The following is a 25,921-nucleotide window of genomic DNA, read 5'->3' on the forward strand; positions in this document are numbered from 1 at the left end:
ATGGTAGTTGAAAGGTTTGCGTTAAATTAAAAAAGTTAAACATTAATCTTACTCGAAAGTAGACACTGTTCTCTCACACTTAAACCATTCTGTTTTGCTCTGGAGGAGCACGGAAGCTAATGCGATATCAAGAGGTAAGGTGGACTGCATATGAGGCGGCATGAAATGATTCCAGACGTGCGCTGTAGGGCGAATGAGAGCAGGCCATGACTTTCTTCTTGGCTTGTGAAAACTTTTCCACTGTCGTGGCGCATGTCTTTTTAATTTATTATAGATGGAGGCGTATTACATAACGTACGCGTCTCGCAGCATTTTATACCTTTCTTTAATGGAGCATTGTAGTGTATTTGAGCTGTTGTTTAGTTGTGTGATTGTGTGTTAAATTGTGCGATACACCAGATTGAGGCTAACATTTAACTGTCGTATTTAAACTTCGGTTGAAGTGGTCTGGCAAACCGTAATAAAATAGAATTGATAGCACATTAGTCACTTTTCTCTGCCTTTCAACTTTCTTTAAATGGGTAACTTCACCACAGCCTACGTGATGTCACTTTCAGTCTACACAATTTTACATTTTACTGCTTTACGTTTGACCTAAGAAAAAAAACTGAGTGCGTATGCGTTGCGCCAAGACAGTTTCTATTTTGGTTTATTCTATCTGCATTTGCTGGGCTAATCAGAATGCAATTTTCTCTTTTTTACTTAGGGTGGGTAGGGTAATGTTATGGTCTTAAATTCCTTAGGTCTTTAGTCTAAATAACGAAATATGATGGTTCTGTATTGTGTGTCCCAAACAATAGCCCACAATGTGCTCAGTGGATAAAGTGTCTTCATGGATCAAGGCATTGACTGTAGGTTTTCTGCTTCTCCTTACATTATGTGCATAATTTGGTGTTAAAATGTTGCCTGTGATAATATGCAGTGAATAGAAGTAACCTTACTAACTTTAATTTTGTTGTCAAACAAACTTTGTTTAGCTGGTGTTTTCTCTGGGGCTTCTGCATGGCGAGGCGGCGCACCTTAAAATTGGTGTTCCAGAAAACTATGACGGTATTTTCCCTTGGTACCTCACCAAGGTGAGTTGTTCCCTAAAAGGACAGACTGACACTATTTCTTTAATCATTTGTTGAACTAATTTTGTACATACTGGAAATTGGACCCTTATTTACGCGGCTCTATGTTACCAAAATATCTAAAGGAAAAAAACGCACGTTTTTCCATTTATTATGCTTTAAGGGTTTTTTGGGAGGGACTCTGCAGAAAACCTTTTCCAAGTTGTCTCAAAACGGATGTTGCAAATAATAATAAAAACATTCATTACTTCCAAATGTCTAAAGAACGGCAAAATGGTATGACGAACTAATCATGCGTTATTATTTCTAGCTCTGATGTCAGTGAAACATTAGCAAATGCGGTGATGAAACGGCATCAGGGTACCTGGTGCTTTTTAGACTTATGTGGGGCCCTGTTATTATCTGCTCTTGTGTTGTGAGTCACACTGCCAGGTTAACAGTAACGTATTAAAAGACCGCGTTCAGTCCGGCAAGGAACTGAAAGCTGAAGAGTGGAGAGCTTTTATGCATGTTCTTCATTTCTCCTTTTGTGGCAGCCAGGGCTCAAGGTGTAATTATGAACATATTGCTTACGCATCGTTCATTCGTCAGCAAACCATTTGTGGAGACCCCGCCAAGAGCGCCACAGCTAGCCGTTGTGTGCGACAAAGATGGCAGGCGTCTTTAGCGCACGGCTCCCATTAATGCGCAATGCCTTTACGCTCTGACGCCATAATTGGGGGCACGAGAACGTCAGCATCCAGTGGAGCCACGCCCTCGTCTCCCTCCTAAATGCCAAGCTATCAAAATGCTTTCCAAATCCATTTTAATGACATACATGAGGGTGGGTGGTTAATTACCACCACTCCGCTCTGAAAAGATAAAATGGAGGCTATACAGTGTTTTATTCCCAGCTTTCAAAAAATGAGTGACAAAACAGGCAGTGACTCACTGGTGAGCTTTGTGTCCTTCATTTCAATGCTGTTTTCCACATCCCTGCCATTTTTCCGTCTCAGCAATGCAGCTATCAGTAACATCAACCATAACTCAAGATAAATGTTTCCCTGACAAGAACATTGTATTGATTCTTTAGACAGGCAAGGGGAGAGTTGCTCTGTGTTGTTCTGAGAGTTGTTCTACTCTTCACCGCAAGTCCTTCAATCACGAAGCACCAATTATTATTTTATTGGTGTTGTTGGTTTATATATTATCAACAGTGGCTGCTGTTCCTTGTGATTCTTAATGGTGCACACCGACCCATGAAAAGCCTATCCACACACACATTCTGGAAACGCAGATCAGATTAAAAGCATTTAGGCTCGCAGGAAGCCGAGAAGCGCTGGCGGTGGTTTAAGCAGTCAGGGTCTACTGGGTGGTGTGTGTGGCCGTGAGGAAGCTGGGAGGCTGTGCTGATTAGCGACGTGTTTTTAGGACGCACGTCTACCCCATGAACCCAACAATAGCATATACTTTGGTGCCAGCTGTAAAAGGTATTTCTGTCAGTAACAGCAGCCACTGCTTGCCAGAGGGGTGGGTGGGGTTAGAGTTAAAAGGGGCCGGCCTAAGACACTGGGTCCTTTTCGCACAGTATGAACTCTTGACGTATTGCACTGTCTAAGCCCCGAGCAGAGTATCTGACAGACATAGCTGACTTTCAACACAAACTGTGAAAAAGTAACAACAACAAAAATTAACTTAAATTGAGTGTGCTGACTTAAAGGAACTGGGAAAAACCTCTCAGTTGCAGTAACATGTCCCGCTGTCTTTGTCCCATTTGTTGATGCCGAAGATTTGTGTTTTAGACCACATATTTGTAACTAATAAATGTTTTTTTTTCCAGTTTTTTTCCACAAAAACCTTTCACTACTCAAAGTAGGTCTCTTCATTGTTGGACTTCCTTCCACAGCTGCCTGACCTCCCATTAACCTACACTGATCTGATGGTGAGTGGGGATGAAGAGGGGACTTTTGGAGTGGAGTCAGGATTCCTGTACGCCCTGAAGCCACTAGATCGAGAGACGCAGCCGTCCTACTCTCTGCAGGTGGGCAGTTTTTGTTCATCGCAACCTTGGGGCCTGTTACATGGGTAAACCTAGTCATCATATTTAACTTTGCCATGTGACAGCTGAGGTTTGAGAGAAAGACTTCTCAGTCCCAGCTAATGCATTCTCTACTCACAACTCACATTCATTGTGATGAATTTTTTGCATCCCACCAACACCAATCTCCTGTCCGGTTCTCGTGACTCCTACTCCCACTACTACCACTGGACGGTCTCCAGTTTCTGGATATCCAGCATTCAAGTGCAAAGCAGAAGCCAGCGGGAAATCCAGTCCAAGTTCTGAGAGTTCTTTCCTCTCCCTAGTTTTCGCCCCTTAAGCCTAGGTCAGTGAACTGAAGCCGGGTTCTGTGTTCACAAAATCCAGGCTATCAGCCGACAGCAGAGCTCTGTCAGTCAGCAGTGGCCTTGAAAATAGTTACTGATTACCCCATCATCATCAATCATCATAATCTTTGATGTGTCAACTGCAGTACATTTTTAGCACTAGAAAATGCATGGATGGATAGCAGGCGTCCAGCAAGGCTTCATGGTTGCAACCAAAAATACCTGTTGGACGCCGCGGGAAAATTGCAGGTCATAACACGTGATGAAATGGTGCGCTGCAAAGAGTGAAAAGGCCTTTTGCCACCACATGCGTATTTAACCTGCCTCATGCACCCCCCCCCCCCCAGGTGTCCTTCACAGCATCTATGCACCCCCAAAGCTTCAGTGTGGAGGTTTGCGTCATCGACAAAAACGACAACGTTCCTGTGTTCCTGGAGGAGAGCATGAGGGGTTCCGTGCAGCTGGGTCTGCTGAAAGGTGGGTGGGGGAGTTCCACAGGGGTACATAAGTGGCCCTTCATCAGTTGAGCTCCAGGCTAATCACACAGACTGCCGCTGCAGTTGGAAAGTTTCCAGAGAGTTTCTAAGGTGAGATTAGTTGACGAAGTTGTTTTCAGTGTCGACATTATGGAATAAATAGCAGGTCTGGTAAATGGGGGAAATTCAAAAGAATTTTGAAAGAAATTTAAGAATGTTTTAAGAATGTTTGTTTATCCTTCCAAAATGCTTCATGAAGGTGCACCGGAGACACTGCATCATTCCCTAGATGTAATGAATTCACTATTGCTTTTGTAATATACACTTCAGGATTGTCCAGTGCAACCTAGAGTGAAAGGACATGAGTTTTTCCTTGCCACTGTCGCCTTTGGCTTGCTCACTGGGGGCTAGGACTCGGCACTTGTAAAGCTGCTTTGTGACAACAACTGTTGTAAAAAGCGCTATATAAATAAAATTTGATTGATTGATTGATTGAGTGTTCTTCAGAGATGACACACACACACGCACACACACTAGGCTAGGGTTAGTTTAGGTTATGTTTAGGATCAGGGTTAGGTTAGGTTAGGTTATGTTTAGGGTTAGGTTAGGTTAAGTTAGGTTAGGTTAGGTTATGTTTAGGGTTAGGTTAGGTTAAGTTAGGTTAGGTTAGGGGTAGGGGTACCATTTGGTTGTGCTACTTTGTGATGGCTTAACAGAAGTGAAACAGAAATACTTCAGAAGTGGTTGTTTCTGATATGATTAGTCAGGTTAGTCATCCAAAATACCTGTTTTATGCTAATTTAAATAATTAAGGACAAGTAAGATATGTTTTTTTTATTGTAGCTCGAATGTGCAGTTAAGAGCTGTAGGGGAAATGGCTGATATCACACATTAGTAGCGTGATAGTTGCATTAGTAGCGTTAGTCGAAGCTGCAGTATGTTCTGTCCTCTGCCAGTACAGGTCGTGTTCAGAACGGATATTATGGTTATCAGGCTCCTTCTTTCCATGTGAACTGCCACTGAAATGCCTTCAGTCTGCTTTTGATGTTGTCATGGTTACAGAATTCAGCAAGCTTACATACACAGTGGCTTACGCTGAAACTATGCTTTGATATTTTTCACCTCCTCATAAATGTGACAGATTACAAATTTACACAAAGCCACACCTTTTTGCTATCCAATTTTTCTTGACATGGTCAATTTCGAGAAACATTGTGCCTATTCTCATTACAAAATTACAGATTGTTGATGCCAAAAGAATAATAGAGAAAATAGGGACTGAGTGTTGATATCACTTGGTATCCGAGAGTCCCAACACAAGTCTGTGCAGTATAAATAAAGATGTATTTGAAACTAAACTTATCTTGACTCTAGTTCCGTGATGGATGATCTCATTGCTTATGATGGCAAGAGTTGAAGCGATCTGCACAGTCACTGTCGCTCTTCCAGGAAAAGAAAAACAGTTTGTCAACCATGAGAATTTATTTCCTAACTACTGTTAAGCGTTGAGACGTTTATGGAAAGTTTGACTTATTGTGCATTTAACATATTGAAATGGAATCTTCTCAAAATCCATGTCTCTGTGATTGATTGATTTAGAAAAATGATGCCACCAAAAGTGCTCTTGTCTGTGCTGATGAAGAGCAGGCCACATCTCAACCTTTGACCCTGCTTCCTGAACCACAGGGATCCCGTTCATGCAGGTGGAGGCTCTGGACCGCGACGACCGCAACACTGCCCACGCCGACCTCCGCTTCAGCCTCCTGGACCAGACGCCCCGTATCCCAGCCAGCCACATGTTCTACATAGACGCCAACACCGGTGAGGTGTCACTCACGGAGGACGGTAAGGATCAGGCTAGTTTATCATCTTGATTGACGTTCGTCTTAATTATTGCTTTCTAGTGACTAAACGGCTTCGTTAATAAAACGCTGTTGTGTTGGCTCACGGTTCATGTGCCCTGTTCCTTTATCTGCCAATGCTGCCTCTCTTTCAGCATGTCCTTTAATCCTACTGTATTCATCTCTCTCCCTTATACACACACACATGCACACTACACACAACTACGCACACGCACGTCCATTCTGGCTCCAACCGGTCAAATCCAGCTAGGAATGAGAATCAGACCTGCTGCCGCTATTTGTGGACACACAGGTTACCTTGATGTCCTGTTGGCGGTGTGCCTCCCGCCGGACCCTGGCTCCTCGTCCAGCGCCTCCTGCACCTCCTCCTGCTCCCGTTTTCACCGTGAAATCAACTAGGGACCCTCATCATTTCCCGCCCTGTCACTTATGCCAGGCCAACGAGGCACACTGATTGCCTCATTAAAGAGGTCATTAACGACACTACCCCCCACCCGCCCCCCCAACACGTTTTTTTCTGCGGATTGGAAAAGACTCTGTCGTCTGGCCCAGGTCTCTAGAGCTTGACCAGTACGACATTTAATTTCAGCGACTCAGTGAGAACCCAAACACTGTGACAGGTCAGCCAGTTCTGCTCTGAGTGCCAAACGTAATCCAAACAGCACAAAGGCTCTGAGGGAGATGGGTTTACTTTGCTATTACAATCACTCGACAGATCATGGAGTATTTTTGTACAGTGTTTGGTTTTGGCTTTACTCCGCACTGAAACCGAGAGGCCTTTACATGCGCTGTTAAACACAGTCGTCAAACACGTTACACTGCTAAGAGCAGATCTGTTTTGAAGACCTGTACTAATTTTTAATGTTTCTGTGCCTGCTATCTAGTTAGAGTATATTCATACGAATCCAGATAAATATATTTTTATAAAGACATTATAAATCATATAAATCATGAATGCTCTTCGTATGTATGCGTGCTCATGTCCTTACCATGTGATTCGAAACTGCAGGGGCCTCCACCCTGGACCCGGAGATGTGCGGCCGTTATAAGCTTTCTGTGATGGTGCAGGACATGGGAGGAAGGGCCAATGCCTTCTTCTCTACTGGGACCGTGTTGGTGGAGGTGACTGGGAACTCGTGGGCCTCGCCAGACCCAGTGCGCCTGCAAGAGAACCTGCCGGGACCCTACCCTATCCCCATCTCACAGGTGAGAACCTGCCCCCATCTCACAGGTGAGAACCTGCCCCCATCTCACAGGTGAGAACCTGCCCCCATCTCACAGGTGAGAACCTAGCCCCATCTCACAGGTGAGAACCTAGCCCCATCTCACAGGTGAGAACCTAGCCCCTTCTCACAGGTGAGAACCTGCCCCCATCTCACAGGTGAGAACCTAGCCCCATCTCACAGGTGAGAACCTGCCCCCATCTCACAGGTGAGAACCTGCCCCCATCTCACAGGTGAGAACTAGGCACTAGTACACTACCGTTCCTTCCTGCTTGAAGTCTGTTTCACATGCACCGTTTCACCACAGAAGACGGTGTTCGGTTTCTGTGCATCCTCACACGTGTCTGCGTGAAAGCTCCCCACGTGTTCATGCTCGTACGCGTCTGACCTGGCCCTCAGAGCGGCCGACCTTTAGCTTGTTATCCAATTTTCCCATTAGCCCGACGTCTCTCCCCACACGTAGTTGCTGTGAGCGCGTAAATAACACAGGACACCAGACCGTCGAAGGTAGACTCGAGCCACTCTACTCCACAGTGCCGTGGAGCTCATCTTCAGTTCCCATTAAACTTTAATAGGCTGGAAGCCGTAACCAGCACCAGGCAGCTGCTTCTGTGCTGGGGAGGAGAGGAGGCTCAGTCAGAGGCCTCGAGGGTGGGGTAGGAGCGAAGGCCAGGAGCATGGGGGTGTGCACCCTCACTATCATCAAAACTACAGTAATCTGTCAGTGTGCGAACATGTGCTTGTGTAACAGTGTCACGATTCGCTTGAGGTATGTATGAATGCACTCTTCAAATGCCCCCCCCCCACACTGCCTCGGCTCACTCTCTCACTCTCCTCCGCTCTTCCTCTGCTTCCCCCTCCTCCTCCTCTTTTTTTCTCACTTTCCTCTTCCCACGCACACCAACGCTTTTCCACCCTCTGCTGATGCGTGACGCAGAAATATGGGCCCATTTTTCGTTTTTTGGCTTTTCTTTTTTTTTCAGCCTTTTCTTTGTTTTCCAGAATGGGACTAGAATGGAGGATCCCGTGGAGCTGTGCCATAGGCCGGTGGGTGAAAGGCTAACCCCACCCACCTGCAGGCTAACCCCACCCACCTGCAGGGCTCCCCAGTCCCTGAGTCCCTGACTCAGATGCATTGAAACTACAACCAAAAGCTAAGATATTCTCGTGAAATAACCACTTAGTGAAGGGTGAGGTCAGCTGCGTTGGTTGTGAGCACACTTGTGTGCTGTCAAATGCATATAAAAAATGCATAAAGGTAAAGTTATGTCACATTGAAATAAAAGAAAGGGAGAGAGAGAGAGAGAGGGAGATTAGTTAGCACTAACACGATGCTTTGTGTGTCTGTGTTTATGTGCGCATGTGTGAGAGCTCGCTTGTGTGAGTGTGTGCCTGCATGTGCATGTGTGCATGCATGCGTGTCCGTGTGCGTGTGTGTGTGTGTGTGTGTGTGTGTGTGCATGCATGTGTGTGCACGTGTGTGTATGCATGCCCAATGGCACGTGTGTGTGCATATATAGTTCTGGCACTAGAGATATTTTTTGCGTACATGGGAAAAGCCTTGTTCTACCCACTCCTTTGGGTGCTGAGATGTACATGTGGGCGGTGGAAGCCACAACCGTTACGAAACAGTTTGGTGATGCTGAAGGACTCCAAACCTCTCATAGCAGGACCACACAAGAGGCCCATTTCTCCCTCTTCTTACTTTAAATGCTCTTTAACAAAAAGCACTTACAGAAATAATGAAATTCAGAGTTGCGTATAAAAATTTTATTTTTTCACGTTTCTGCACTCCAGACTCCCAACAATTTCCACATTTGAATTATAGTCTTGAGAGGTAAAACGTGGAGCCTGGTGTCACGTCATCTGCTGCGCAAAAGAACTGACCCATCATGCCTTGTGACCTGCTGAAGGGCTCCGGCTTGCTCTCCTATTGATGTGGTCTTCCTCCCACTCACACTCTGTGCTCTGTAGTAGTTAACTGGCATGTCGTTACCTCCTGCAGCTCCTGATAAATGCGTCTACGCTTTAAGCCCCTTGGTCCTTATCCAAATCTCCAGTTACTTTATCAGTATTGTTGCGAATTGCTTTTCTAATACTGTTCTGTAAAACTTTTCTACAGCTCGTGTCCCAAGCTGTGCCCGTTAACGTGTGTGTATATACACACACACACACACACACACACACACACACACACATATATAATTAATGTTAAGGTGTCTTACTATGTTGTGTCTCCAGATGCTGCATCGTATTAAATTCAAATTTAGGCTTGAGGGATTTATCACAGCTCACTGTCCAGAGAAGAGCGGTGTACTTCAAAGGTCTGCATTATCACGCTCCATCTTAACATGGTACTTAATCACTTGTATAGACAACTAAACGTCTGAACTGGAACTGTGGAAACTCTACAGATGACATCACCTCAGCTGGAGTGCACCAATTTTAGAACAGCGGGGGAGGTCATTAATCTCTTCAAAGCGCTGCCCTCTAAGAGTGTATGCAGGGGCCCTGTAAAGAGAAGCTGGCTGCTGTGTACACAGACAGTGGGTTTGGAGAGCCATCTCCATAACAAACCAAGATGGTGCCAGGAAACCCAGGAAGGTCTTTTTGAGGTGCACGTGGTCTCCTCCGGCAAATCCCCCCTTCCCCACTATGCACAAGTGTCTTCTCCTTGTTCGGTGCTTTTTCACACCCTTTCCAGTAATGGCCGGTGTTGTGCTTTTTTTTTTTCCAATTGTTTTTTTTTTAGCCGAATGGAAAGTCCCTCCAAGGTGGGGTCAGCTGCTGTGTTTTGGCAGCTCCTGACCTGCGTAAACTCTCTCAGCACTGTCTCCTCATCGCCTCGGGGGTTCTGCAAAACTTTCACTTAAACCGGAACTTAAACATCACCTCAGCGATCCCTGCAGGCCTATATTGGGGTGCATGTGTCTCTGTGTTGTGGTTTACGTGACACTGTCCCTGTGGGGGTTCGCACTTTTTTGTGCTCTTTGCTATGATCCTGTTCCATCTAGGATCAGCTAACCCTAACCCTAACAGCTAGGAAATGCTATTGTCTTTGGATGTGGGTTGCATTTCTTTGTGAGTGTGTGTGTGTTTGCGTGAACACCTTCAGAATGCCTTTGATATCCTGTAATAAACTTAACATACCTTTCTTAGGGTCTTTGCCCCTTAGTGGTGAATGGAGGTAATCCTGAATGCACCCTGTCCTATGTCTAAACCTCTGAAGGTTACGACCTTGACTCTTCATGCTGCTCCTGGGCCAGACTCAGTCTGTGGGTTATTTATAGGAATGTGTGTATATATATATATGTTCTAGTTTATTTATAGAAATGCAGTATGTCTATATGTTCTACATCTTTGCTTTTGTTGTTCTCTCACACTTTGAAATGGTTCTTTGTTCCAAGTTACCCTTGTGCTGAAATGCCCCTGTGCTTAACCTGTACTAAGACTCTTGTAGTTTTAGACTCTTTTGTCTTTCAATGTTGATTCTGTTCCATCCGTTACTCGATGACTAAATATAAATGTTTGTGTGGTATGTGTGTGTGTGCTTGTGTGTGTATGCATGCATGTGCCTCCTGTGTGCATTTGTGTGTGTCGGTGTGTGCATGTGTGTGTGTGTGTGTATGTGTGTGTGTGTGTGTGTGTGTGTGTGTGTGTGTGTGTGTGTGTGTGTGCGTGTGTGTTTGCGTGTGTGTGTGTGTGTGTGTGTGTGTGTGTGTGTGTGTGTGTGTGTGTGCATGCCTTACGCTGCAGGTGAAGTGGAGTGGGAGTTCTGTAGAGTACAGTCTGGAGGGGGAGTTTCCAGAGATGCTCTTCACAATCAATAGAGAAGGAGTAATTTACCTGAACGCCCCTCTGGATAGAGAAACCCAGGACCAGGTAACAGGCCAAGCACTGTATATTTCTCAAAATGTAGCACAGGGGTACTTCAACACTGCTGTGTCCTGGTTTTCTAATTTGGCTGAAGTAATCTAGGCCAAGCAAGAGATCCGAATGTGTACACCACATAAATCAGCCCTGTTTCTGAGAGTGTAGGCTACACCTTCTGGAATAGATCTGACCGTAGGCGGAGGAACTCGAGTAAACGTGGGGTTCTGGGTGGCTTCCACTGAGGGAGATGGTGGAAGAAGCCAGCGCCCCCTACTGAAGATGCAGAGAGAGAGGAGGGTGCGTGAGAAGTTCAGGAACCATAGAGGCGTTGAGGAAGAGGAGGGGATGCTAGATTCACAGTGCAATAAAATGTTAGAGAGTATTACTGTGGGTATATAAATTACTGTGGGTTGGGCTCACTGGACTATGCATTAGCATTAGCAGGATATATTTATCCTTCAGCAGAACATATCTGAGATCAGCTGCCATCTATTCTTTAGAGGATCGATCCAAAATGTCAGACTAGAAATCAGCAGTTATGCTTAGGACTAGTGTCTGGTATGGACCTGTAGTTAACTTAATGGTCCCAGTGGGGGTTGCCGGAGGAGAAAATTAGGGGCCCTGTTTCCAGGCATTGATCTCATGCTGACCTGTCATTACACAAACAATATAAAACAGACTTGCCATTGGCTAAAAACAAAATGGTCAGTCTCAACACACAAAGAATGTCTCTCTCCCTCACTCTTTCTCTCTCTCTGCCTCTCTCTCTCAGTTCCTCATCAGCATTGTTGTGGAAAGGCCAGATGGCAGGGAGATCGCCAAGCCAGTAGAGTTGAGGGTCATGGTGGGTGACGCCAATGACAACAGGCCTACCTTCCCTCAGATGCAGTACCACACTGCCGTCAAGGAGCTCGCCACAAAAGGTCTCTTACACATTCTGACATGAATTCACGCACCCACACACACACACACAAACACACATCCACACATACCTACACCGACACGTGCAAACATATAGTCACACCTGTTAACATACACTCACTCAAACACTCACCGCTGGCTGATTGCAGGTACACACAGTGTGGTTCCCTCGCTTGGGGTTACCTTCATTCACACCGGTTCACACACCCGTTTCACACCTGTCACCACAGGAACTGAAATACTCACAGTCCAGGCAGCCGACAATGACGATCCCAAAACGGACAACGTGCGAATCTTCTACCGGCTGGTGGGGCAGGTGCCGGAGAGCCCTCGGAACCTGTTTCGTGTGGACCGTGACTCCGGGGTGATCACGGTGCAGGCGGACAGCATGGAGGGCACCGCTCCGCAGTACATCCTGACCATCACGGCAGAGGACGCTAAAGGTCGCGCACAAATCACATGGCCACATACAGTGCACACATATACAGTATGGTACAGACACCTACACACACACACACAGTCTAACTCTAACCCTATCAGTCTTCCATTACTGTCTTGGTGTGACATTTACAATGATTTATCTATTATCTAGCAAAATAATGCCAAACCTGACCCTGACCCTCACCCTAGCCTAACTCTATACTTAAACTCAGCAAAAAATGATCTCTCTTGATTTATAAATCTTTCAAATAAAGGCAGCTTTTTAAATTGAATTACTTGTTTTGTAAATATGGGGAAACAGGCACAGGAACCACGTTGTTCATATTTAATTTTTCCCATAAACTGAACATGACTTGGAGCTTCAGGCAATGATGAGATGATGTGGAACATCAATCAGAGGAAAATTGCTTGAACACGACACGCTGTTTATATGAAACGCAGCAGCACCGTCCAGATGCTCTGCTTGTTTACACTGTAGCGCTCCTGCTGAAAGTCCTTTTTCTCCCCTGAGAGTCTTGAAGTCACACACACACAGACTGTATGACTGTTAATTAGACGACTGTCATTTTATGGCAGTGGTGTGATATGTGAGATGTGTCATATCGAACGTGTCATTTGATGGCTGCTCGTGGGGAGATGTGTTATCATATGAGATATGAGGAGTCGTTAGGATTGTTGGATGTGTGCTATGCTGTCGGTTTGTGGGGAGATGGTTTTGTGAAGACCTGATGGTGTCGTCTGTCTGCTTCTTAATCCAGGACTCAACAGCTCCTGCACTGTAATAGTCAAAGTTCTGGATGAGAACAACAATCCACCGGTGTTCTCTCAGCATGAGGTAGGGCATAAGTGTGTGTGTGTGTGTGTGTGTGTGTGTGTGTGTGTGTGTGTGTGTGAGAGAGAGAGAGAGAGAGAGAGAGAGAGAGAGAGAGAGAGAGAGAGAGAGAGAGAGAGAGAGAGTGCACTCTGGCTCTCTGGAACACAGCTGGTTTGATTTGCTGAAACAGAGTGAGGTAAAGCGCTTTTAAGGGAATCCGTGGTTTAATCTTGGGCCCAGAGGAATGGAACGATATTACGTGATTTCTTTTCCCCAATACACTCCAAATAGACAGAGTTGCCAGAGGGCAAATGGATGAATCTCTAGCCAATTCTTCCAAATGTAAATACATTCCAAAACATTTATTTAAATGAATTACCTTTTGTTTGACATAAATGTCAAATCTTTAGTTACATAGTACACGCTTAGTACACACTTAAAACCCTGATTAAAAAAAATATTTCATGTCGCCATGCCATCATAATATATGTGTCATGTCTGTAAATATGCTCTTGATGCAGAATGACACACCGCTGTGCAATTAACATCCTCATTGCTGACTGCAAAGTAACTCAGTCTCTTGTGTTTTTGCTAATTAGGCCCTTTACACCAATTTCAAGTACAGAGCTCATCTGCTCATCTGTGCTCAAATTGCTCCACTGATGTCTGGCACGAGCTATGAAGACAACAAAATCCATTAACGAGCGTCACCTTCCCATGTCTCTTCCCCATGGAGGCCCCTAATTGACACTCTTTACGTAACAAAGTGAGGGAACCCCCATCACATCATGCTCCTGTTGTAACGGGCTATTCCTTTCCTGACAGGATCTTCTAAAACTGGCCACATCCTCACCTTATTAGCAGACTGTGAGTGCGTTTGAGAGCACACACACACACACACACACACACACACACACACACACGCTGTATGGGTGTACGTATAACAGCAGCAAGCCGTGCCCACTCCACTGGTGTCCTCTGCCCCTGTCTAACGATGCGATCTGATTGGACAGCAGCCGGGCTTGTGCTCTGGAGCGACAGAGAGAGGAGTGAGAGAGGAGCTGTCAGATCCAGGAGAATCCCCCCCCCCCCCCACATCTGAGCTGAGTTCATCCTCCCCCGACGGGTGAATAATTCAGGAGCTCCGTGATGCACAGGGGAGGTGGAAAGCTGTCTTCAGGACAGGATGGATCACCGGCAAAGAGACACAGAGGCCCGCTATAAGTGCCCACCTCAGCAGGGTAATATTTAGATACCGTATGAAGGAGCCAGAAGACTGAAGATGGGGAGACACTGCCGTGCGCTGCATTGTGGGAGCCCCCGTAAAGGGCATGACTCTGGGGGCATACCAGGAGATGGATGAATCACCGTGTACCCCTGCCCCCCCCCCCCCCCCCCCCCCCCCCCTCCTCCACACTGCTCCCAGTAATATGGAGTGAGTCTCTGAGATTGAGCCAATGTTTGGGAGATGGATGGAGTTTGAGCTACTAATGCACTTAGATGCCCAGAAACAGGAGAGGGCACTGAAGCGTAGACACGTGAGTCCCCTGTGCCTCCAGGCCCCAGAGCTTGGCCCCTCATTCACGGTCCCGCTCGAAAACATCCGGCCATGTCTGATTGGCCCCGAGCGTAGCACTAAACTGCAGGTGACTGTCTCGGAGCCCTGCAATTGTGAGACACTTTGGGCTAAAGCATGAGCTAAATCACATATTTAGCTGTTATTTTAAGGTGTTTATTGACATTATACTTTCTCTGGCTGACTCTAACACACACGAAACACTTGCGCACGAAAGCAAGGTGGGAAAATCTCTCGAGGGGGGGGGGTCAAGGTGGTGTGGCAGTGTGAGTGTTTGGTGTTGGGGAGGAGGGGGGTGAGTGTTGACAGTGCTTGGCCAGGGAGATCAGAGGCTCGGTAACAATGCCCGATTACGGCTCTTCCACACACTCTGATACAGCGTGAGAGAGAGGGTCTACACCTCGCCTGTCCCAGACCCCCTGCTTCAGGACACAAGTGCTCATAATCAGGGTCAGCCCTGAGTGTGTGTGCATGTGTGTGTGTATACGCGTGTATCTGTGTGTTTGTTAGGGAGAGATAGGCATGAGTGTATATATTGTAAATCTTTGTTCGGACGTGTTCTGGTGGTGAAGAACATCTCATAAACACATTCCCCTGTCTGTGAAGATGCCATTGCGGGAGCTGGGCTGCACTTTGTTTTGATTTAGGCGTATTTTGATGTATTTTGCCTTAGACACTAAACTTTCCAGATGTTTTCTTTTGTCTCAGGCTCCATCTGCTCTGCTTGCCGTCTTCCTCATTTTCATTCTCCTCCTCCTCCTTATTCTGTTTCTCTGTTTTTACTATGTTTTCTTATCTGGTTCCTCTTATTTAAAGCCCTTTCTCTCTTTCAAAGCCTTTTTCAGTCTCTCTACCTCTATACTCATCTCTCTGTTTCTGTACCACTATATATTATTTTCTATCAGTCCGAACACTGAAAGCCTTCATTTGCTTTGATATTTGCTATCTGAGTACCTTCTCTCTCTCTCTCTCTCTCTCTCTCAGTATGGGCCGTTCCATTTGTCCGAGGACGCTCCAGTGGGTGCCACGGTGACAGCGGTAGCGGCGTGGGACTCAGATGAGAGGGGCGGAGACAGCTGGGTGGTTGACTACCGGCTGGAGTCTGGAAACGAAGAGGAGGTCTTCACTCTGGTGACAGACAGGCAGACCAATGAGGTCTCACTCGTCCTCGACAAGGTACTCACTCCACCCGACAGGGCGATTTGACACTCTTCACGAAGGCGGAGCTGCACTGCAAACGAATGTGGGCGTCTTCGTTGGGGAATAGTTTGGGATTTTATTGCACTTGTGTCTTAAATATAGACTAAGACCATTAGCTGCCTCTGGCCAGGTGAATCTGACCCAGTAATAAATCCCTAGTGCATGCCCCAGTTTCCTGTACAGCTCTAATTCCTTCCTTCACCTGTCCTGGAACCTGAAGATGGAGCAGGGCCAGGGTGTAGACAGGTGGTGTCAGCAGATCAGCACGATAGTCATTCTGTTGCTGCTCTGGGAACGCTTGTCATCTGAACTGGGCATCTGCATTTGTGACCGTTATTTCAAAAGGGGAACATTCCACATTTAGTTTTTTCCGACATTAAAGTATCATTACCTGAAACTGATTTGGGGGGGGGTGACTTACTTGCGAGTTCCTTTTTAAAAATCCATAGGAAAAAAAAAATTTGTTCCAAGCAAAACATGTCATCCATACCGAGCTGTCTTCTGTGCTTCACGATTCACGGAGGTGTTTAGTGAACCTCACGCCTCTCAGCCTGTCCTGCTGTTACGGTGTGGATCGGCCAAATTGAGTAATTGCATTATCCTCTAAATGAAGAACTAATTGCAGTGTTGGGTGTAGTGTTGTTCTGGCTGTGAGCAGCCCTGACTGAGGAAACGGTTGCTTTTGGCTTCTCTCTGCTCACCAGTCGCATGGCGGGTTTGGATAAACAACAGAGACAAACGCAATTTGCTGTTGCCTTAAAGCGCAGTAGAACGGCGCTCTGATGTAGACACGGTTGTCAAGAGACAGAAATGGAGTTTTTGTTTTTGGGTTTTAACCTCAGGAAAGGATAGAGTGGAAAAGTTCAGCTCGGGCAGGGCAACTGGCGTAGATAACACTCACACCGTCATTTTAGTAGATGCACAGTAGATAACACTCACACGTTTTGAGAAGAACAGGAGGTTAGGAGATGCATATACAGCCACGTCCTTAAAAAAACAGCTTTATTTGGGTGGTGAGTGTGATTAGAATGGACCAGCTGGTAGATCTGAGAGCTCTTGCTTAATAAACACTTCACTGAGATACAGTGGGACAGGACCCTGAAGGCATTTGAAGGTCAATGGAGTATCTTAACAACTGTTCTGAAAGAGACATCCAGAGCTGCAGTCTCAGAATAGATTAAATATGCTCCGTCATTTTTCCTTGTGTCAAAATTCTCACTGCAGCACTTTGTGGTCTCTTTAAAATAGAGATGGGGTTCTTTGGTAGGCCATTGCCCAGACAGTTTGATATAAAAGCACATACAATTTTTCTGTTGGTGACAGAATGCTACGGACCTCAGTTATATTTTGATAGAATGCACTTTTGCAGCCATCGCTTATGTGACTCAAAGTTAAGATCCTTTGGTGCAGTGTTTAACCTTCACAAACACTCCAAGAGCACCCATCCAGGACTTGATGTTCTCAAGACTATTCAGCAAGGAACTGATAGACCTTCAAGGGTCTGTTGCTAGGAGACATGTATAGCTGCATACCTGTGGAAAGAAAGGACAGGACAAACCAAGATGTTAATATGATTGAATTCAAGTGAAATCTTGACATTCCCAGCCACGTAGAGAAGTTTGGATGTAATATAAAACTAAGCCAGAGAGGCCATTTTGAGGTCTGATAACAGCTGTTTTAAGACATGGTGGACAAATGCCTTATTGTATAGATAATTGTTAATGTTTGCTGATGACTGCTCCATCAGCTGAATTACGTGTTGTTCACATCTACCTTGGTTAATAGTGACATGCATTTGGCATAAAACTAAGCCTAAATCCTAATATATCACAGGCCTTGAGGCCTGAAATATCTGCTTTTACTACACATCTGTGATACGAGACTGGCACTCTTATCATACACTTCATGAACCAAAAGTACTCAGAGCAACAAAAAGCTGTAGGGCTGACAAAAAAAAACCTTCACTACCCAGTTTCCCTCTCTCTCTCCCTCGCTGTCTCCTTCTCTCTCTTTCCTTCTCTCACTCTCTCCTTCTTACTCATTCTCTCTCTCCCTCTCTATCACTCTCTTTTTTCACTCTCATTCTGTGTCTCCCTGGTTTCTGTTTATGGAACATCTGTGCAAGTGTATATTCTGTTGTTTTTATTTAGGCTGACTGGAAAGCTCGGTGTTCATATTTCTTCTGCAGAACTGACAAATGCACAGTGCTTCTGGAGAATCGTCTGGCCTACGTTTAACTGGATGTAGCGTCAGAGGTGATATATCACTCAACCGTCCATCTGTCCATGGTGACACGCTCGCTGTGTGTGGAGAAACAGCTCCTCTGTATGGGCTTACAGCTTTCCCGAACAGCAACGGCCAGTGAGATCTGAGATCTGCCATCCTCCACAACAACGTCTTCTTGTGATCACTTTAGTCCTGCTACACTGCTTACCTTCCAAGGACACAGTCGGCAATTTTATTTTAAAATCCGCCTACGCCGTACAACGCGACCGCACTCGCGGAGGGAATGTGCTGCGTGTGTTCGTTATCAAAAACCAAGAGGCCGAGCTCACTCATGTTTCCTGACAGCTTCAGTGGCGTCTGTGACGTTTTCTCTCAGGTGCTGGATTTTGAGCGGGAGAGCGAGTACATCCTGGTACTTAGCGCACAGAACCCCGTGGCTCTGGTGCGGGGCAGGTATGGCCCTGCCTCCACTGCCACCGTCTCCATCTTCATCGATGACATCAACGAGGGTCCTGTCCTATCGCAGAGCCATTATGAGGTCACAGTCAGAGAGGGGGAGGAGCCAGGACGTGTCATTGCCACAATCAGGGCTTATGACCCTGACTCCCACCCCATCAGGTAAGTCAATTTTTATTAACGTGAAATATTTATAATGGATAAGAATACACTGGGGATATTTCATTAAAAAGTGCTTACTTCTCAAATTACGTATTTACTCAAGTCATCAATAGACAAATAAAGTCCAATAGCAGATGTGGTCAGCAGTGGTAATATGGCAAGGCTTATATTTAACACAAATTATTGATCACAATGAAAATGTTATGAAATATTCCTACTGTCAGTGCTCTCTGCCTGAACCTAATCTGAAGGAAAGTGATTTGACTTTTTCTTTAAAAAATAACTAAATAAAAATACATTTAGCAGTTTTCTGTTCTCGCCTGGTACCGTCTGTTTCTACAGCACTGACTAGAACGCACCGGTGTTCTGTACCTGTATGCAGAGCAACAATACATGATCACATCACGGCCCAGAACAGAGAGTGAGTTTGTGCGCATGAAAGCTTCATTGCAGTCGGCTCCTGTGGTCTATTTTGCAGGTACTCGCTGAGAGGAGACACTAAGAAATATTTCTCTATTGGAAAATATTCCGGTGAGCTGAAGACCGTGCAGGCCCTGGACAGAGAGGAGAACAGTACCTACACCATGGAAGTGGTGGCTGAGGACGGACGTAAGGGACACCTCGCTCTGTACTGAATTTAGTAATTAATTATTCCAGTTAATGTATTATTATGAACAGTGTATAAGTTTAATGTAATTTTATGTATTTAAATGTCTGATATATGTTTATGGATTAATTTGAATATTCAGCAGTACATTTGTAGCTTTCCTTCCAAAATGTTAAAAATAAACAAGATGGCCTGATGTGCAAACGCACACAGACATAGAGCAAAGAGCCCAGTGTGATTGAAACCTCGAGGGTCCTCAACACAGCCGAGATGCCATTTCAGAGCACACCGACTGCCACAGAACTGATAAAGAAAGTCAACACACAATCTCATTATGCATTCGGGACCACATACTGACATATTGACAGAAATCTTGTGTGGAACAACAAATACATCAGTCACCCAGCTAAAGTGCTTTCGGCAGTGAGAGGAGAGAGAGTGTGTGTGTGTGTGTGTGTGTGTGTGTGTGTGCGCGCGTGTGCACAGAACCCCCACCACCATCCACTGTGCTTTGAAGGTTTGCAGCGCGTCTGAGATGTGAAGTCGAACCACGTCATAGCTCTCTCACCAATTACCCACAGGCATCACCCAGCTCCATTAAAAGCCTATCCCAGCATGCCCTGCTCCCTCCCATGTGCTTACGGAAGATAGGGAGGGGTCAACGTGAAAAGGGAGGGGAGGTGGGGGGAGGTGGGGCAGGATGACTCAGGCAGTTCTGGGAAAGAGGATTCACATCACAAGGGCTGGAGAAGCATGTGGAGTAATTAAAAACAAGCTAAAAAGATAAAAGAATAAACAACGATAAAAGTACTTGTGCGTGGATCTGCCTTTTATTGTGTTATTAGGATGCTGCGGAGAGACAGAGGGGATTACTCTGACTGGCCATGGAGGCTGTATAGGGGCTGCTTGGCTTTATTGGATTTGATGGCTGGTGCATAAATCTGCTTTTAGGTCACCATCTGTAACATGGCGCTCTCTGTCCTGGTGGGCCAGGGGCCAGATTCACATCCTGGGGCTCGTAACCTCGTCCACACAGCTGTCACTGCTGCACACAGCTAGTCTGTGGCCCGAGGTTTGGGGCTCCCTCCCAGATGCCAGTGGTGTGGCCAGCGGTCTCGGGCCGGCTCAGAAACCTTTTTAACGTTAACCCATAGCTGGGTAGCCCGGCAGTGCGGAACGTCTGAGATTGACTGGGTCTGAACACTGACAAGCTGTGGGCGTGTTGCCATGAGCTCAGAGTGACTCACGATTGGATCATGAGTGATGATCATAAAAAGTCATTCAGAAATGCACAACAGCATACATCTCGTGCACAACAACATTCCACATTAATAAATATATTTACATTTAAAAACAATTTGATATGCAGGGTATAAACAGACTTGGCATATGCAGTCTACTTTATTTAGCCTGTAAATTTGATAGGATTATACATTCTTCCCATAAGATGAAAAATTTACAGATACTTTTCGGAAGACAAAGGGATTTGGACTAATGTTTTTTTAAAGGTAAGCACTGTAAAGGTAACTGTAAACTGTACAGGTGTTCACCTTTCTGTCCTGCAGGTAACTCCTCTCTCTCTGCCTCCACACTGGTGACCGTGCACATCCTGGACGTGAATGACAACAGTCCCGTGCTGGTGGGCGATTACTCCTGGAAGTACCTGTGCACGCCACGCTGGGAGGACCAGGCCCTGGTGCTGGCGTCGCGGGACAGCGACGGGCCGCAGCACGGAGGCCGCCTCAACTTCTCGCTGCGCGGCGAACCCACGGTTCGGCGCAACTGGAAACTCACGCCCATCAACGGTGAGTCTCTGAGACGGCCCAGAGACGTGTGACGTAGAGCCCTGAGACGTCTCACGTAGGGGCCCTGAGACGTCTCGCGTAGGGCCCTGAGACGTGTGACGTAGAGCCCTGAGACGTCTCGCGTTGGGCCCTGAGACGTCTCGCGTAGGGCCCTGAGACGTGTGACGTAGAGCCCTGAGATGTCTCGCGTAGGGCCCTGAGACGTGTGACGTAGAGCCCTGCGTGATCACATGCAGAGCGCTGACGTCATACACGGAGTGCTACTCGCTCTCAGCGACCCTGCCCCAGGTGACCTGACGCTCAGACTTGATTCATAGAGTGGGGGGGGGGTCTCAGACATGGAATAAATGACCATCACGACCCACAGAGCCTCTGCTTAACCAGGCGCTGTCGTGCCGGGTTACGAAGGCCCTTTGCGTCAGTGATGTAGGGCCACTATAAAAATTGAGAGCTTCTTTTCCCCGCGCACATGTGCCGACAGAGGAAGTGAAATACGTCATCGGAATTAGGCCCAATATAGACACTTGCCGATTTCGGCCGGTGCGTAAGGAGCGAAGCGTGGAGGAAGGCAGGCGGCGGGGGGAAACTGCCGTCCACCATAGTTTTGTCCCTCGGCAGACAACGGGCTCTAACAAGTACAGTGCCTTTCTTCCTGCAGCTGGAACTGGCACTAATGCGATGACCTGATGCCAGTGAACATGTTGACTCGGCCACAGTGTCTCTGTATTGATTTTCTGAGTCAAATAGCTGTCTGTGTCTTTGTGCCCCCCCTCCTCCCTCTCCCTCTCCCTCTCCCTCTCTCTCTCTCTCTCTTCTCCTTTATTTCCTGGAGAGCTGTCATTATGAATGCATTCTCCTGGCCTTTAATATTCGCTAGAGCTCGGGTCTCATTGGCTGAAGGATAAGTGGTCTTTTGGTGTTACAGTCAGCATAATTATATCCACAGACAACCTGTAAAAAGGCTCCTGCTTTTTCCTCTCTCCGTGTGACGCACCTGTGACGTAGTTCGTAGATGCCATGCTGTGCTTTGCCCTCTATCGAGCGTGTAGCAAGTGTGCGTCTCTCTAGGGCCCCGGTACGGCCTTCCTGCATAAAGAAGACTGTCTGTCCAGCTGGGAGACGTAGCCTGTCCCCACTTCACTATGGGACGTCCACACAGGACCCGATGTCCTTCTGAACATGTGCTCCATGTGCACATAGCAAGAAACATCCTAGGAGTGCTTGAATGAATGACTAGAGAGTCGTAGAGAGGGAGATAAAAAATGGTTTTAAGACCTGATTCATACCTGATATTTACAACAGATTTGTTAGTATATTCCATAAAAAACACGATAAAGATACACCTAACAAGAACCATTTGAAAGTCATAAGTCAGAAAAAAACATAATAAAGTCAACAAAAGTCTGTGCCTCCCAATTAAACCATACAGAACCAGTTCAGCTCCATAGCTGTCTCTTGCAGCATCTCAATAATACCAGTATGGGTGGGCAAATACACGAACAAATCACCTGAAGCTTTGCCCCACAACCTTTTCAGAATACACTGCACTTCAGCAGTTTAAAGCACAAGGAAGAGAATTCCGACGGCTCCCATTGGCTGCCATGTTGCCTAGTGACAAGTAAGCCAGGAAGCATCCCCACTAGCAAGAACCAGACACCGACGTTTCTCAAGGACGCTCAGCCGAGGGCCGAACCATATCCCGGTGGCGATGCTCCCTACTGCGGAGCTCTCCCAGGGAGCCACACGTGTAGTGGCGTTTGAAGGCCCATGTGTAACATACTCCTCTGACAGCAGAGATACACGTGGGAGACATGCATGTTTGGCCCTGGTCCGCCCATCCCACACGCCTCTTCACCCTCCTCTTACCCAGTGGAACATTAAAGAGCTTCGGTGTCAAAAGACAACGCAGAGCTTTTAGGAGCAGTGATAAGACTTAACTGAAACTGATAGGGTTCTCTTTGACCCCTCTTTACCGGACCAGGCTCCTGCGCTAACGTCAACCAGCCCGGCTCTGATTAGATACAGGATGTATACATCTGTCCCAGAGGCACTCCCTAATGCTGTAATGCCCTACGATCAAAGCTCGTTACTGTAACTATTCAAGCGCTTAACTGAAAAGCTACGATCCGTGGCGGAAAGGTCATGACCCCGAGTGTCAGCCATTGTGAAGTTAATGACTACATTAATGATTAAAAAGCGCCACACTAGTCCGGTTTCTGGCTTTCAAGACCAGTGTAATCTGGAGGGTCTCTTTTTTTTCCCCATAGACACTCACACTAACCTGTCGCTAAACATCGCCAATCTGGCCCCAGATGTTTACACCGTGCCCTTCACCATCTCAGATAGCAGCTCTCCTCCCAGGAGTACCTTCATCAACCTGCCAGGTACGTCACTCCCAGGAGCCTCTGGTTCAGAGGGTCCACAGGGCCCACAGCTCACTGTCGTGGGACCGTTGCCCATTTGTGCTGCCTTGCTCATCACGGTGACGTCACTCCACAGTCTCACTGGAGGACGTGACATTCACTGCAGGTTGCTGGATATGATGGATGAATCACAGCGATTTATTTTTACATGATGCTATTTTAAACAGTTGCCTTTAAGCACGTCACCCTTTTGATTTATTATGCAAGTACCTGTTGCTAAGGCAAGGCAAGCACGTCATGGTCTATAAAATTGAGTTCTGTGTTTAATGATCAATGCTATGTACTTTCTATGGGTTTATTCCTTCTTACAGCTTTCTAATGGTGTCGTTAGACTTTGAGCTAATGTACTAAGAACGTGTCCCATGGAGACAACACAAGACTGTTGTAAGGCGGTCTGGGCAGTAGAATCTGCGAAATGTTGTAAACGTCAAGGAGAACGGAGATTCACCATGTTCTGGACATTTTCGTTGGTCACACCTGATTCAACTCACCAATCACGCCTTCGTGAGCTGAATCAGGAAAACCTCTGGGTTGGCATTGAGGACCACTCTATTATCACGATGTTCACAACATCACACTCCTATCCTGCCTGGCTTACTGAGCTGAATTATGGGCGCTTACCTTCCTTACCTTGTTCCTGTAATGGTCCGCTCCCCGATGTACCCTGCTCGGTCGGTGTGGTTTGGTCTAGTGTGAGTGTTTCACCCCCCACAGTGAAGTTCATATTACTTGTTCAGAACATAGTGCTTCAGGCAAGTACGTGACGGCATCAGCATGGTTTAGTTGGAATGTGTGCAGTTAAACTGGGAGAGGTAGTATGTGTGTGTATGAGGGTCTGTGTGCATGCATATGTGTGTAAGATTGAAAGAGAGAACTCTCTCTCACAGCCTGAATCCTGGGGTGCGCTCTGGAGTGCGCTCACACTCCCTGTGCGCACTCCTCCCCATCACACTTCCCCTATGCGCCCTCCTCCCCCTCACACTTCCCCTATGCGCCCTCCTCCCCATCACACTTCCCCTATGCGCCCTCCTCCCCATCACACTTCCCCTATGCGCCCTCCTCCCCATCACACTTCCCCTATGCGCCCTCCTCCCCATCACACTCCCCCTATGCGCCCTCCTCCCCATCACATTCAAGGATACCTCATTTGTGCCAGTACACCTGAACACACCGTGTGCTACTCCCCTTGCCAGTGACGGTGTGCACGTGTAATGTGAGAGGGAACTGCCGGACGGCTGCCAAGCAGCTCTCAGGAATGCCCACCCTGCAGTCCACACTGGCCATCCTACTGGGAACTCTGGGGGTTATAGGTAAGAGCTCTCAGCTGCATCTCAAATGGCTCCCCTGTGCACTTACCTAGTGCACTACGTCAAAGCTTGAAATAATGGCTTTTGCTCCCTGTGTAGCTAGTGTGACGCAGAGAGCCAGTTCTGATCGTCTTATGTATTTACAATCAATTACAAGGTAAAGAGGCATCTAAGAAGAACATGTGAGATTTCTGTGGAAGGTAATGCTATTTGTGCCTTTGTTTATAGGGACAATACTAATAGTGATCTTTGTAAGACTGTCCTACCAGAACCCTCCACCGCCTGGAAAAGCCAATCAGGAGAGAGTGCCTCTAAAAATGACACTCTAACCTATCGAGCATTCATCACCTTTCTCTAGCTAACTGGGAACTAAAAATGTATGGTCAGCAATAATTAATCACTACATTCCTTCCTTGCCAGATTGCCTGCCATGTTGGTTTTCTTTAGTTAACTCTGAAATGCTATAGAGGCCATTGTGTTTTGTTACAGATTTGATTCTCTGCTCCTACACTGCACATTGTAGTGGTTCCCCTGAGCACACATTTTAAACCCCTGGAAGTCTTGTAAATTAGATGAGAGACAATACTAACAGAATATACTAAAACGTGCAGGGCATAGTTTCTCAGGTTTCTGGTACAATTTAATAATTTAATGTAGTGTATATATACATACATATATATATATATATATATATATATATATATATATATATATATATATATATATATATATATATATATAAACTTTGGAATTGTTTAGTATTCAAGTAAAAACTGACCTATATATCTGTTGACAGTTTCTAGCAGAGGTTTGTGTGGTGATACAAGGTCTGTTTTTTGTTTTGTTTCATTTTTTTCATTTCAGCCTGAGATTGTCGCCCATTATACAGTTCTTTTATATTATACATGATTATTAGGAACTTTCTATTTGCATGGATAATTGCATCTGATTACTGTCATGGATCGGTTTAATATAACGGAATTAAAAAAAATAAAAACTCAGAAAAAGGTGATTTCTGATTTGTGTTGGTCCATGCTCTGCATAGAATGACATACACACACACAGTGAGAATGAAAGAGGGAGAAAGACACAGAAAGGGAGAGGGAGAGATA

General features: G+C 46.2%; 1 protein-coding gene across 3 annotated transcripts; it reads left to right on the forward strand.

Moving 5' to 3' along the window:
* cdh16 (cadherin 16, KSP-cadherin) lies at window positions 1-25,460 on the forward strand. 3 transcript variants are annotated; one of them, XM_076996786.1, is made up of 19 exons: window positions 1-134; window positions 801-851; window positions 978-1,076; window positions 2,959-3,093; window positions 3,785-3,914; window positions 5,600-5,758; window positions 6,785-6,981; window positions 8,001-8,045; window positions 10,755-10,880; window positions 11,644-11,794; window positions 12,023-12,235; window positions 12,992-13,068; window positions 15,608-15,799; window positions 18,426-18,667; window positions 19,146-19,276; window positions 20,840-21,079; window positions 23,347-23,463; window positions 24,696-24,812; window positions 25,038-25,460. In XM_076996786.1, exons 1-19 carry the CDS (start codon window positions 120-122, stop codon window positions 25,136-25,138), a joined length of 2,538 nt encoding a protein of 845 aa, XP_076852901.1. In that variant the 5' UTR covers window positions 1-119; the 3' UTR covers window positions 25,139-25,460. The 3 variants fall into 3 exon arrangements, with proteins under 3 accessions (XP_076852901.1, XP_076852910.1, XP_076852919.1); XM_076996795.1 differs by lacking the exon at window positions 8,001-8,045; XM_076996804.1 differs by lacking the exons at window positions 1-134; window positions 801-851; window positions 978-1,076 and adding an exon at window positions 2,671-2,726.
* The last annotated feature ends 461 nt before the right edge of the window (window positions 25,461-25,921 follow it).

The sequence above is a fragment of the Brachyhypopomus gauderio genome, chromosome 1 (genome assembly GCF_052324685.1).
Source record: "Brachyhypopomus gauderio isolate BG-103 chromosome 1, BGAUD_0.2, whole genome shotgun sequence".
NCBI lineage: Eukaryota > Metazoa > Chordata > Actinopteri > Gymnotiformes > Hypopomidae > Brachyhypopomus > Brachyhypopomus gauderio.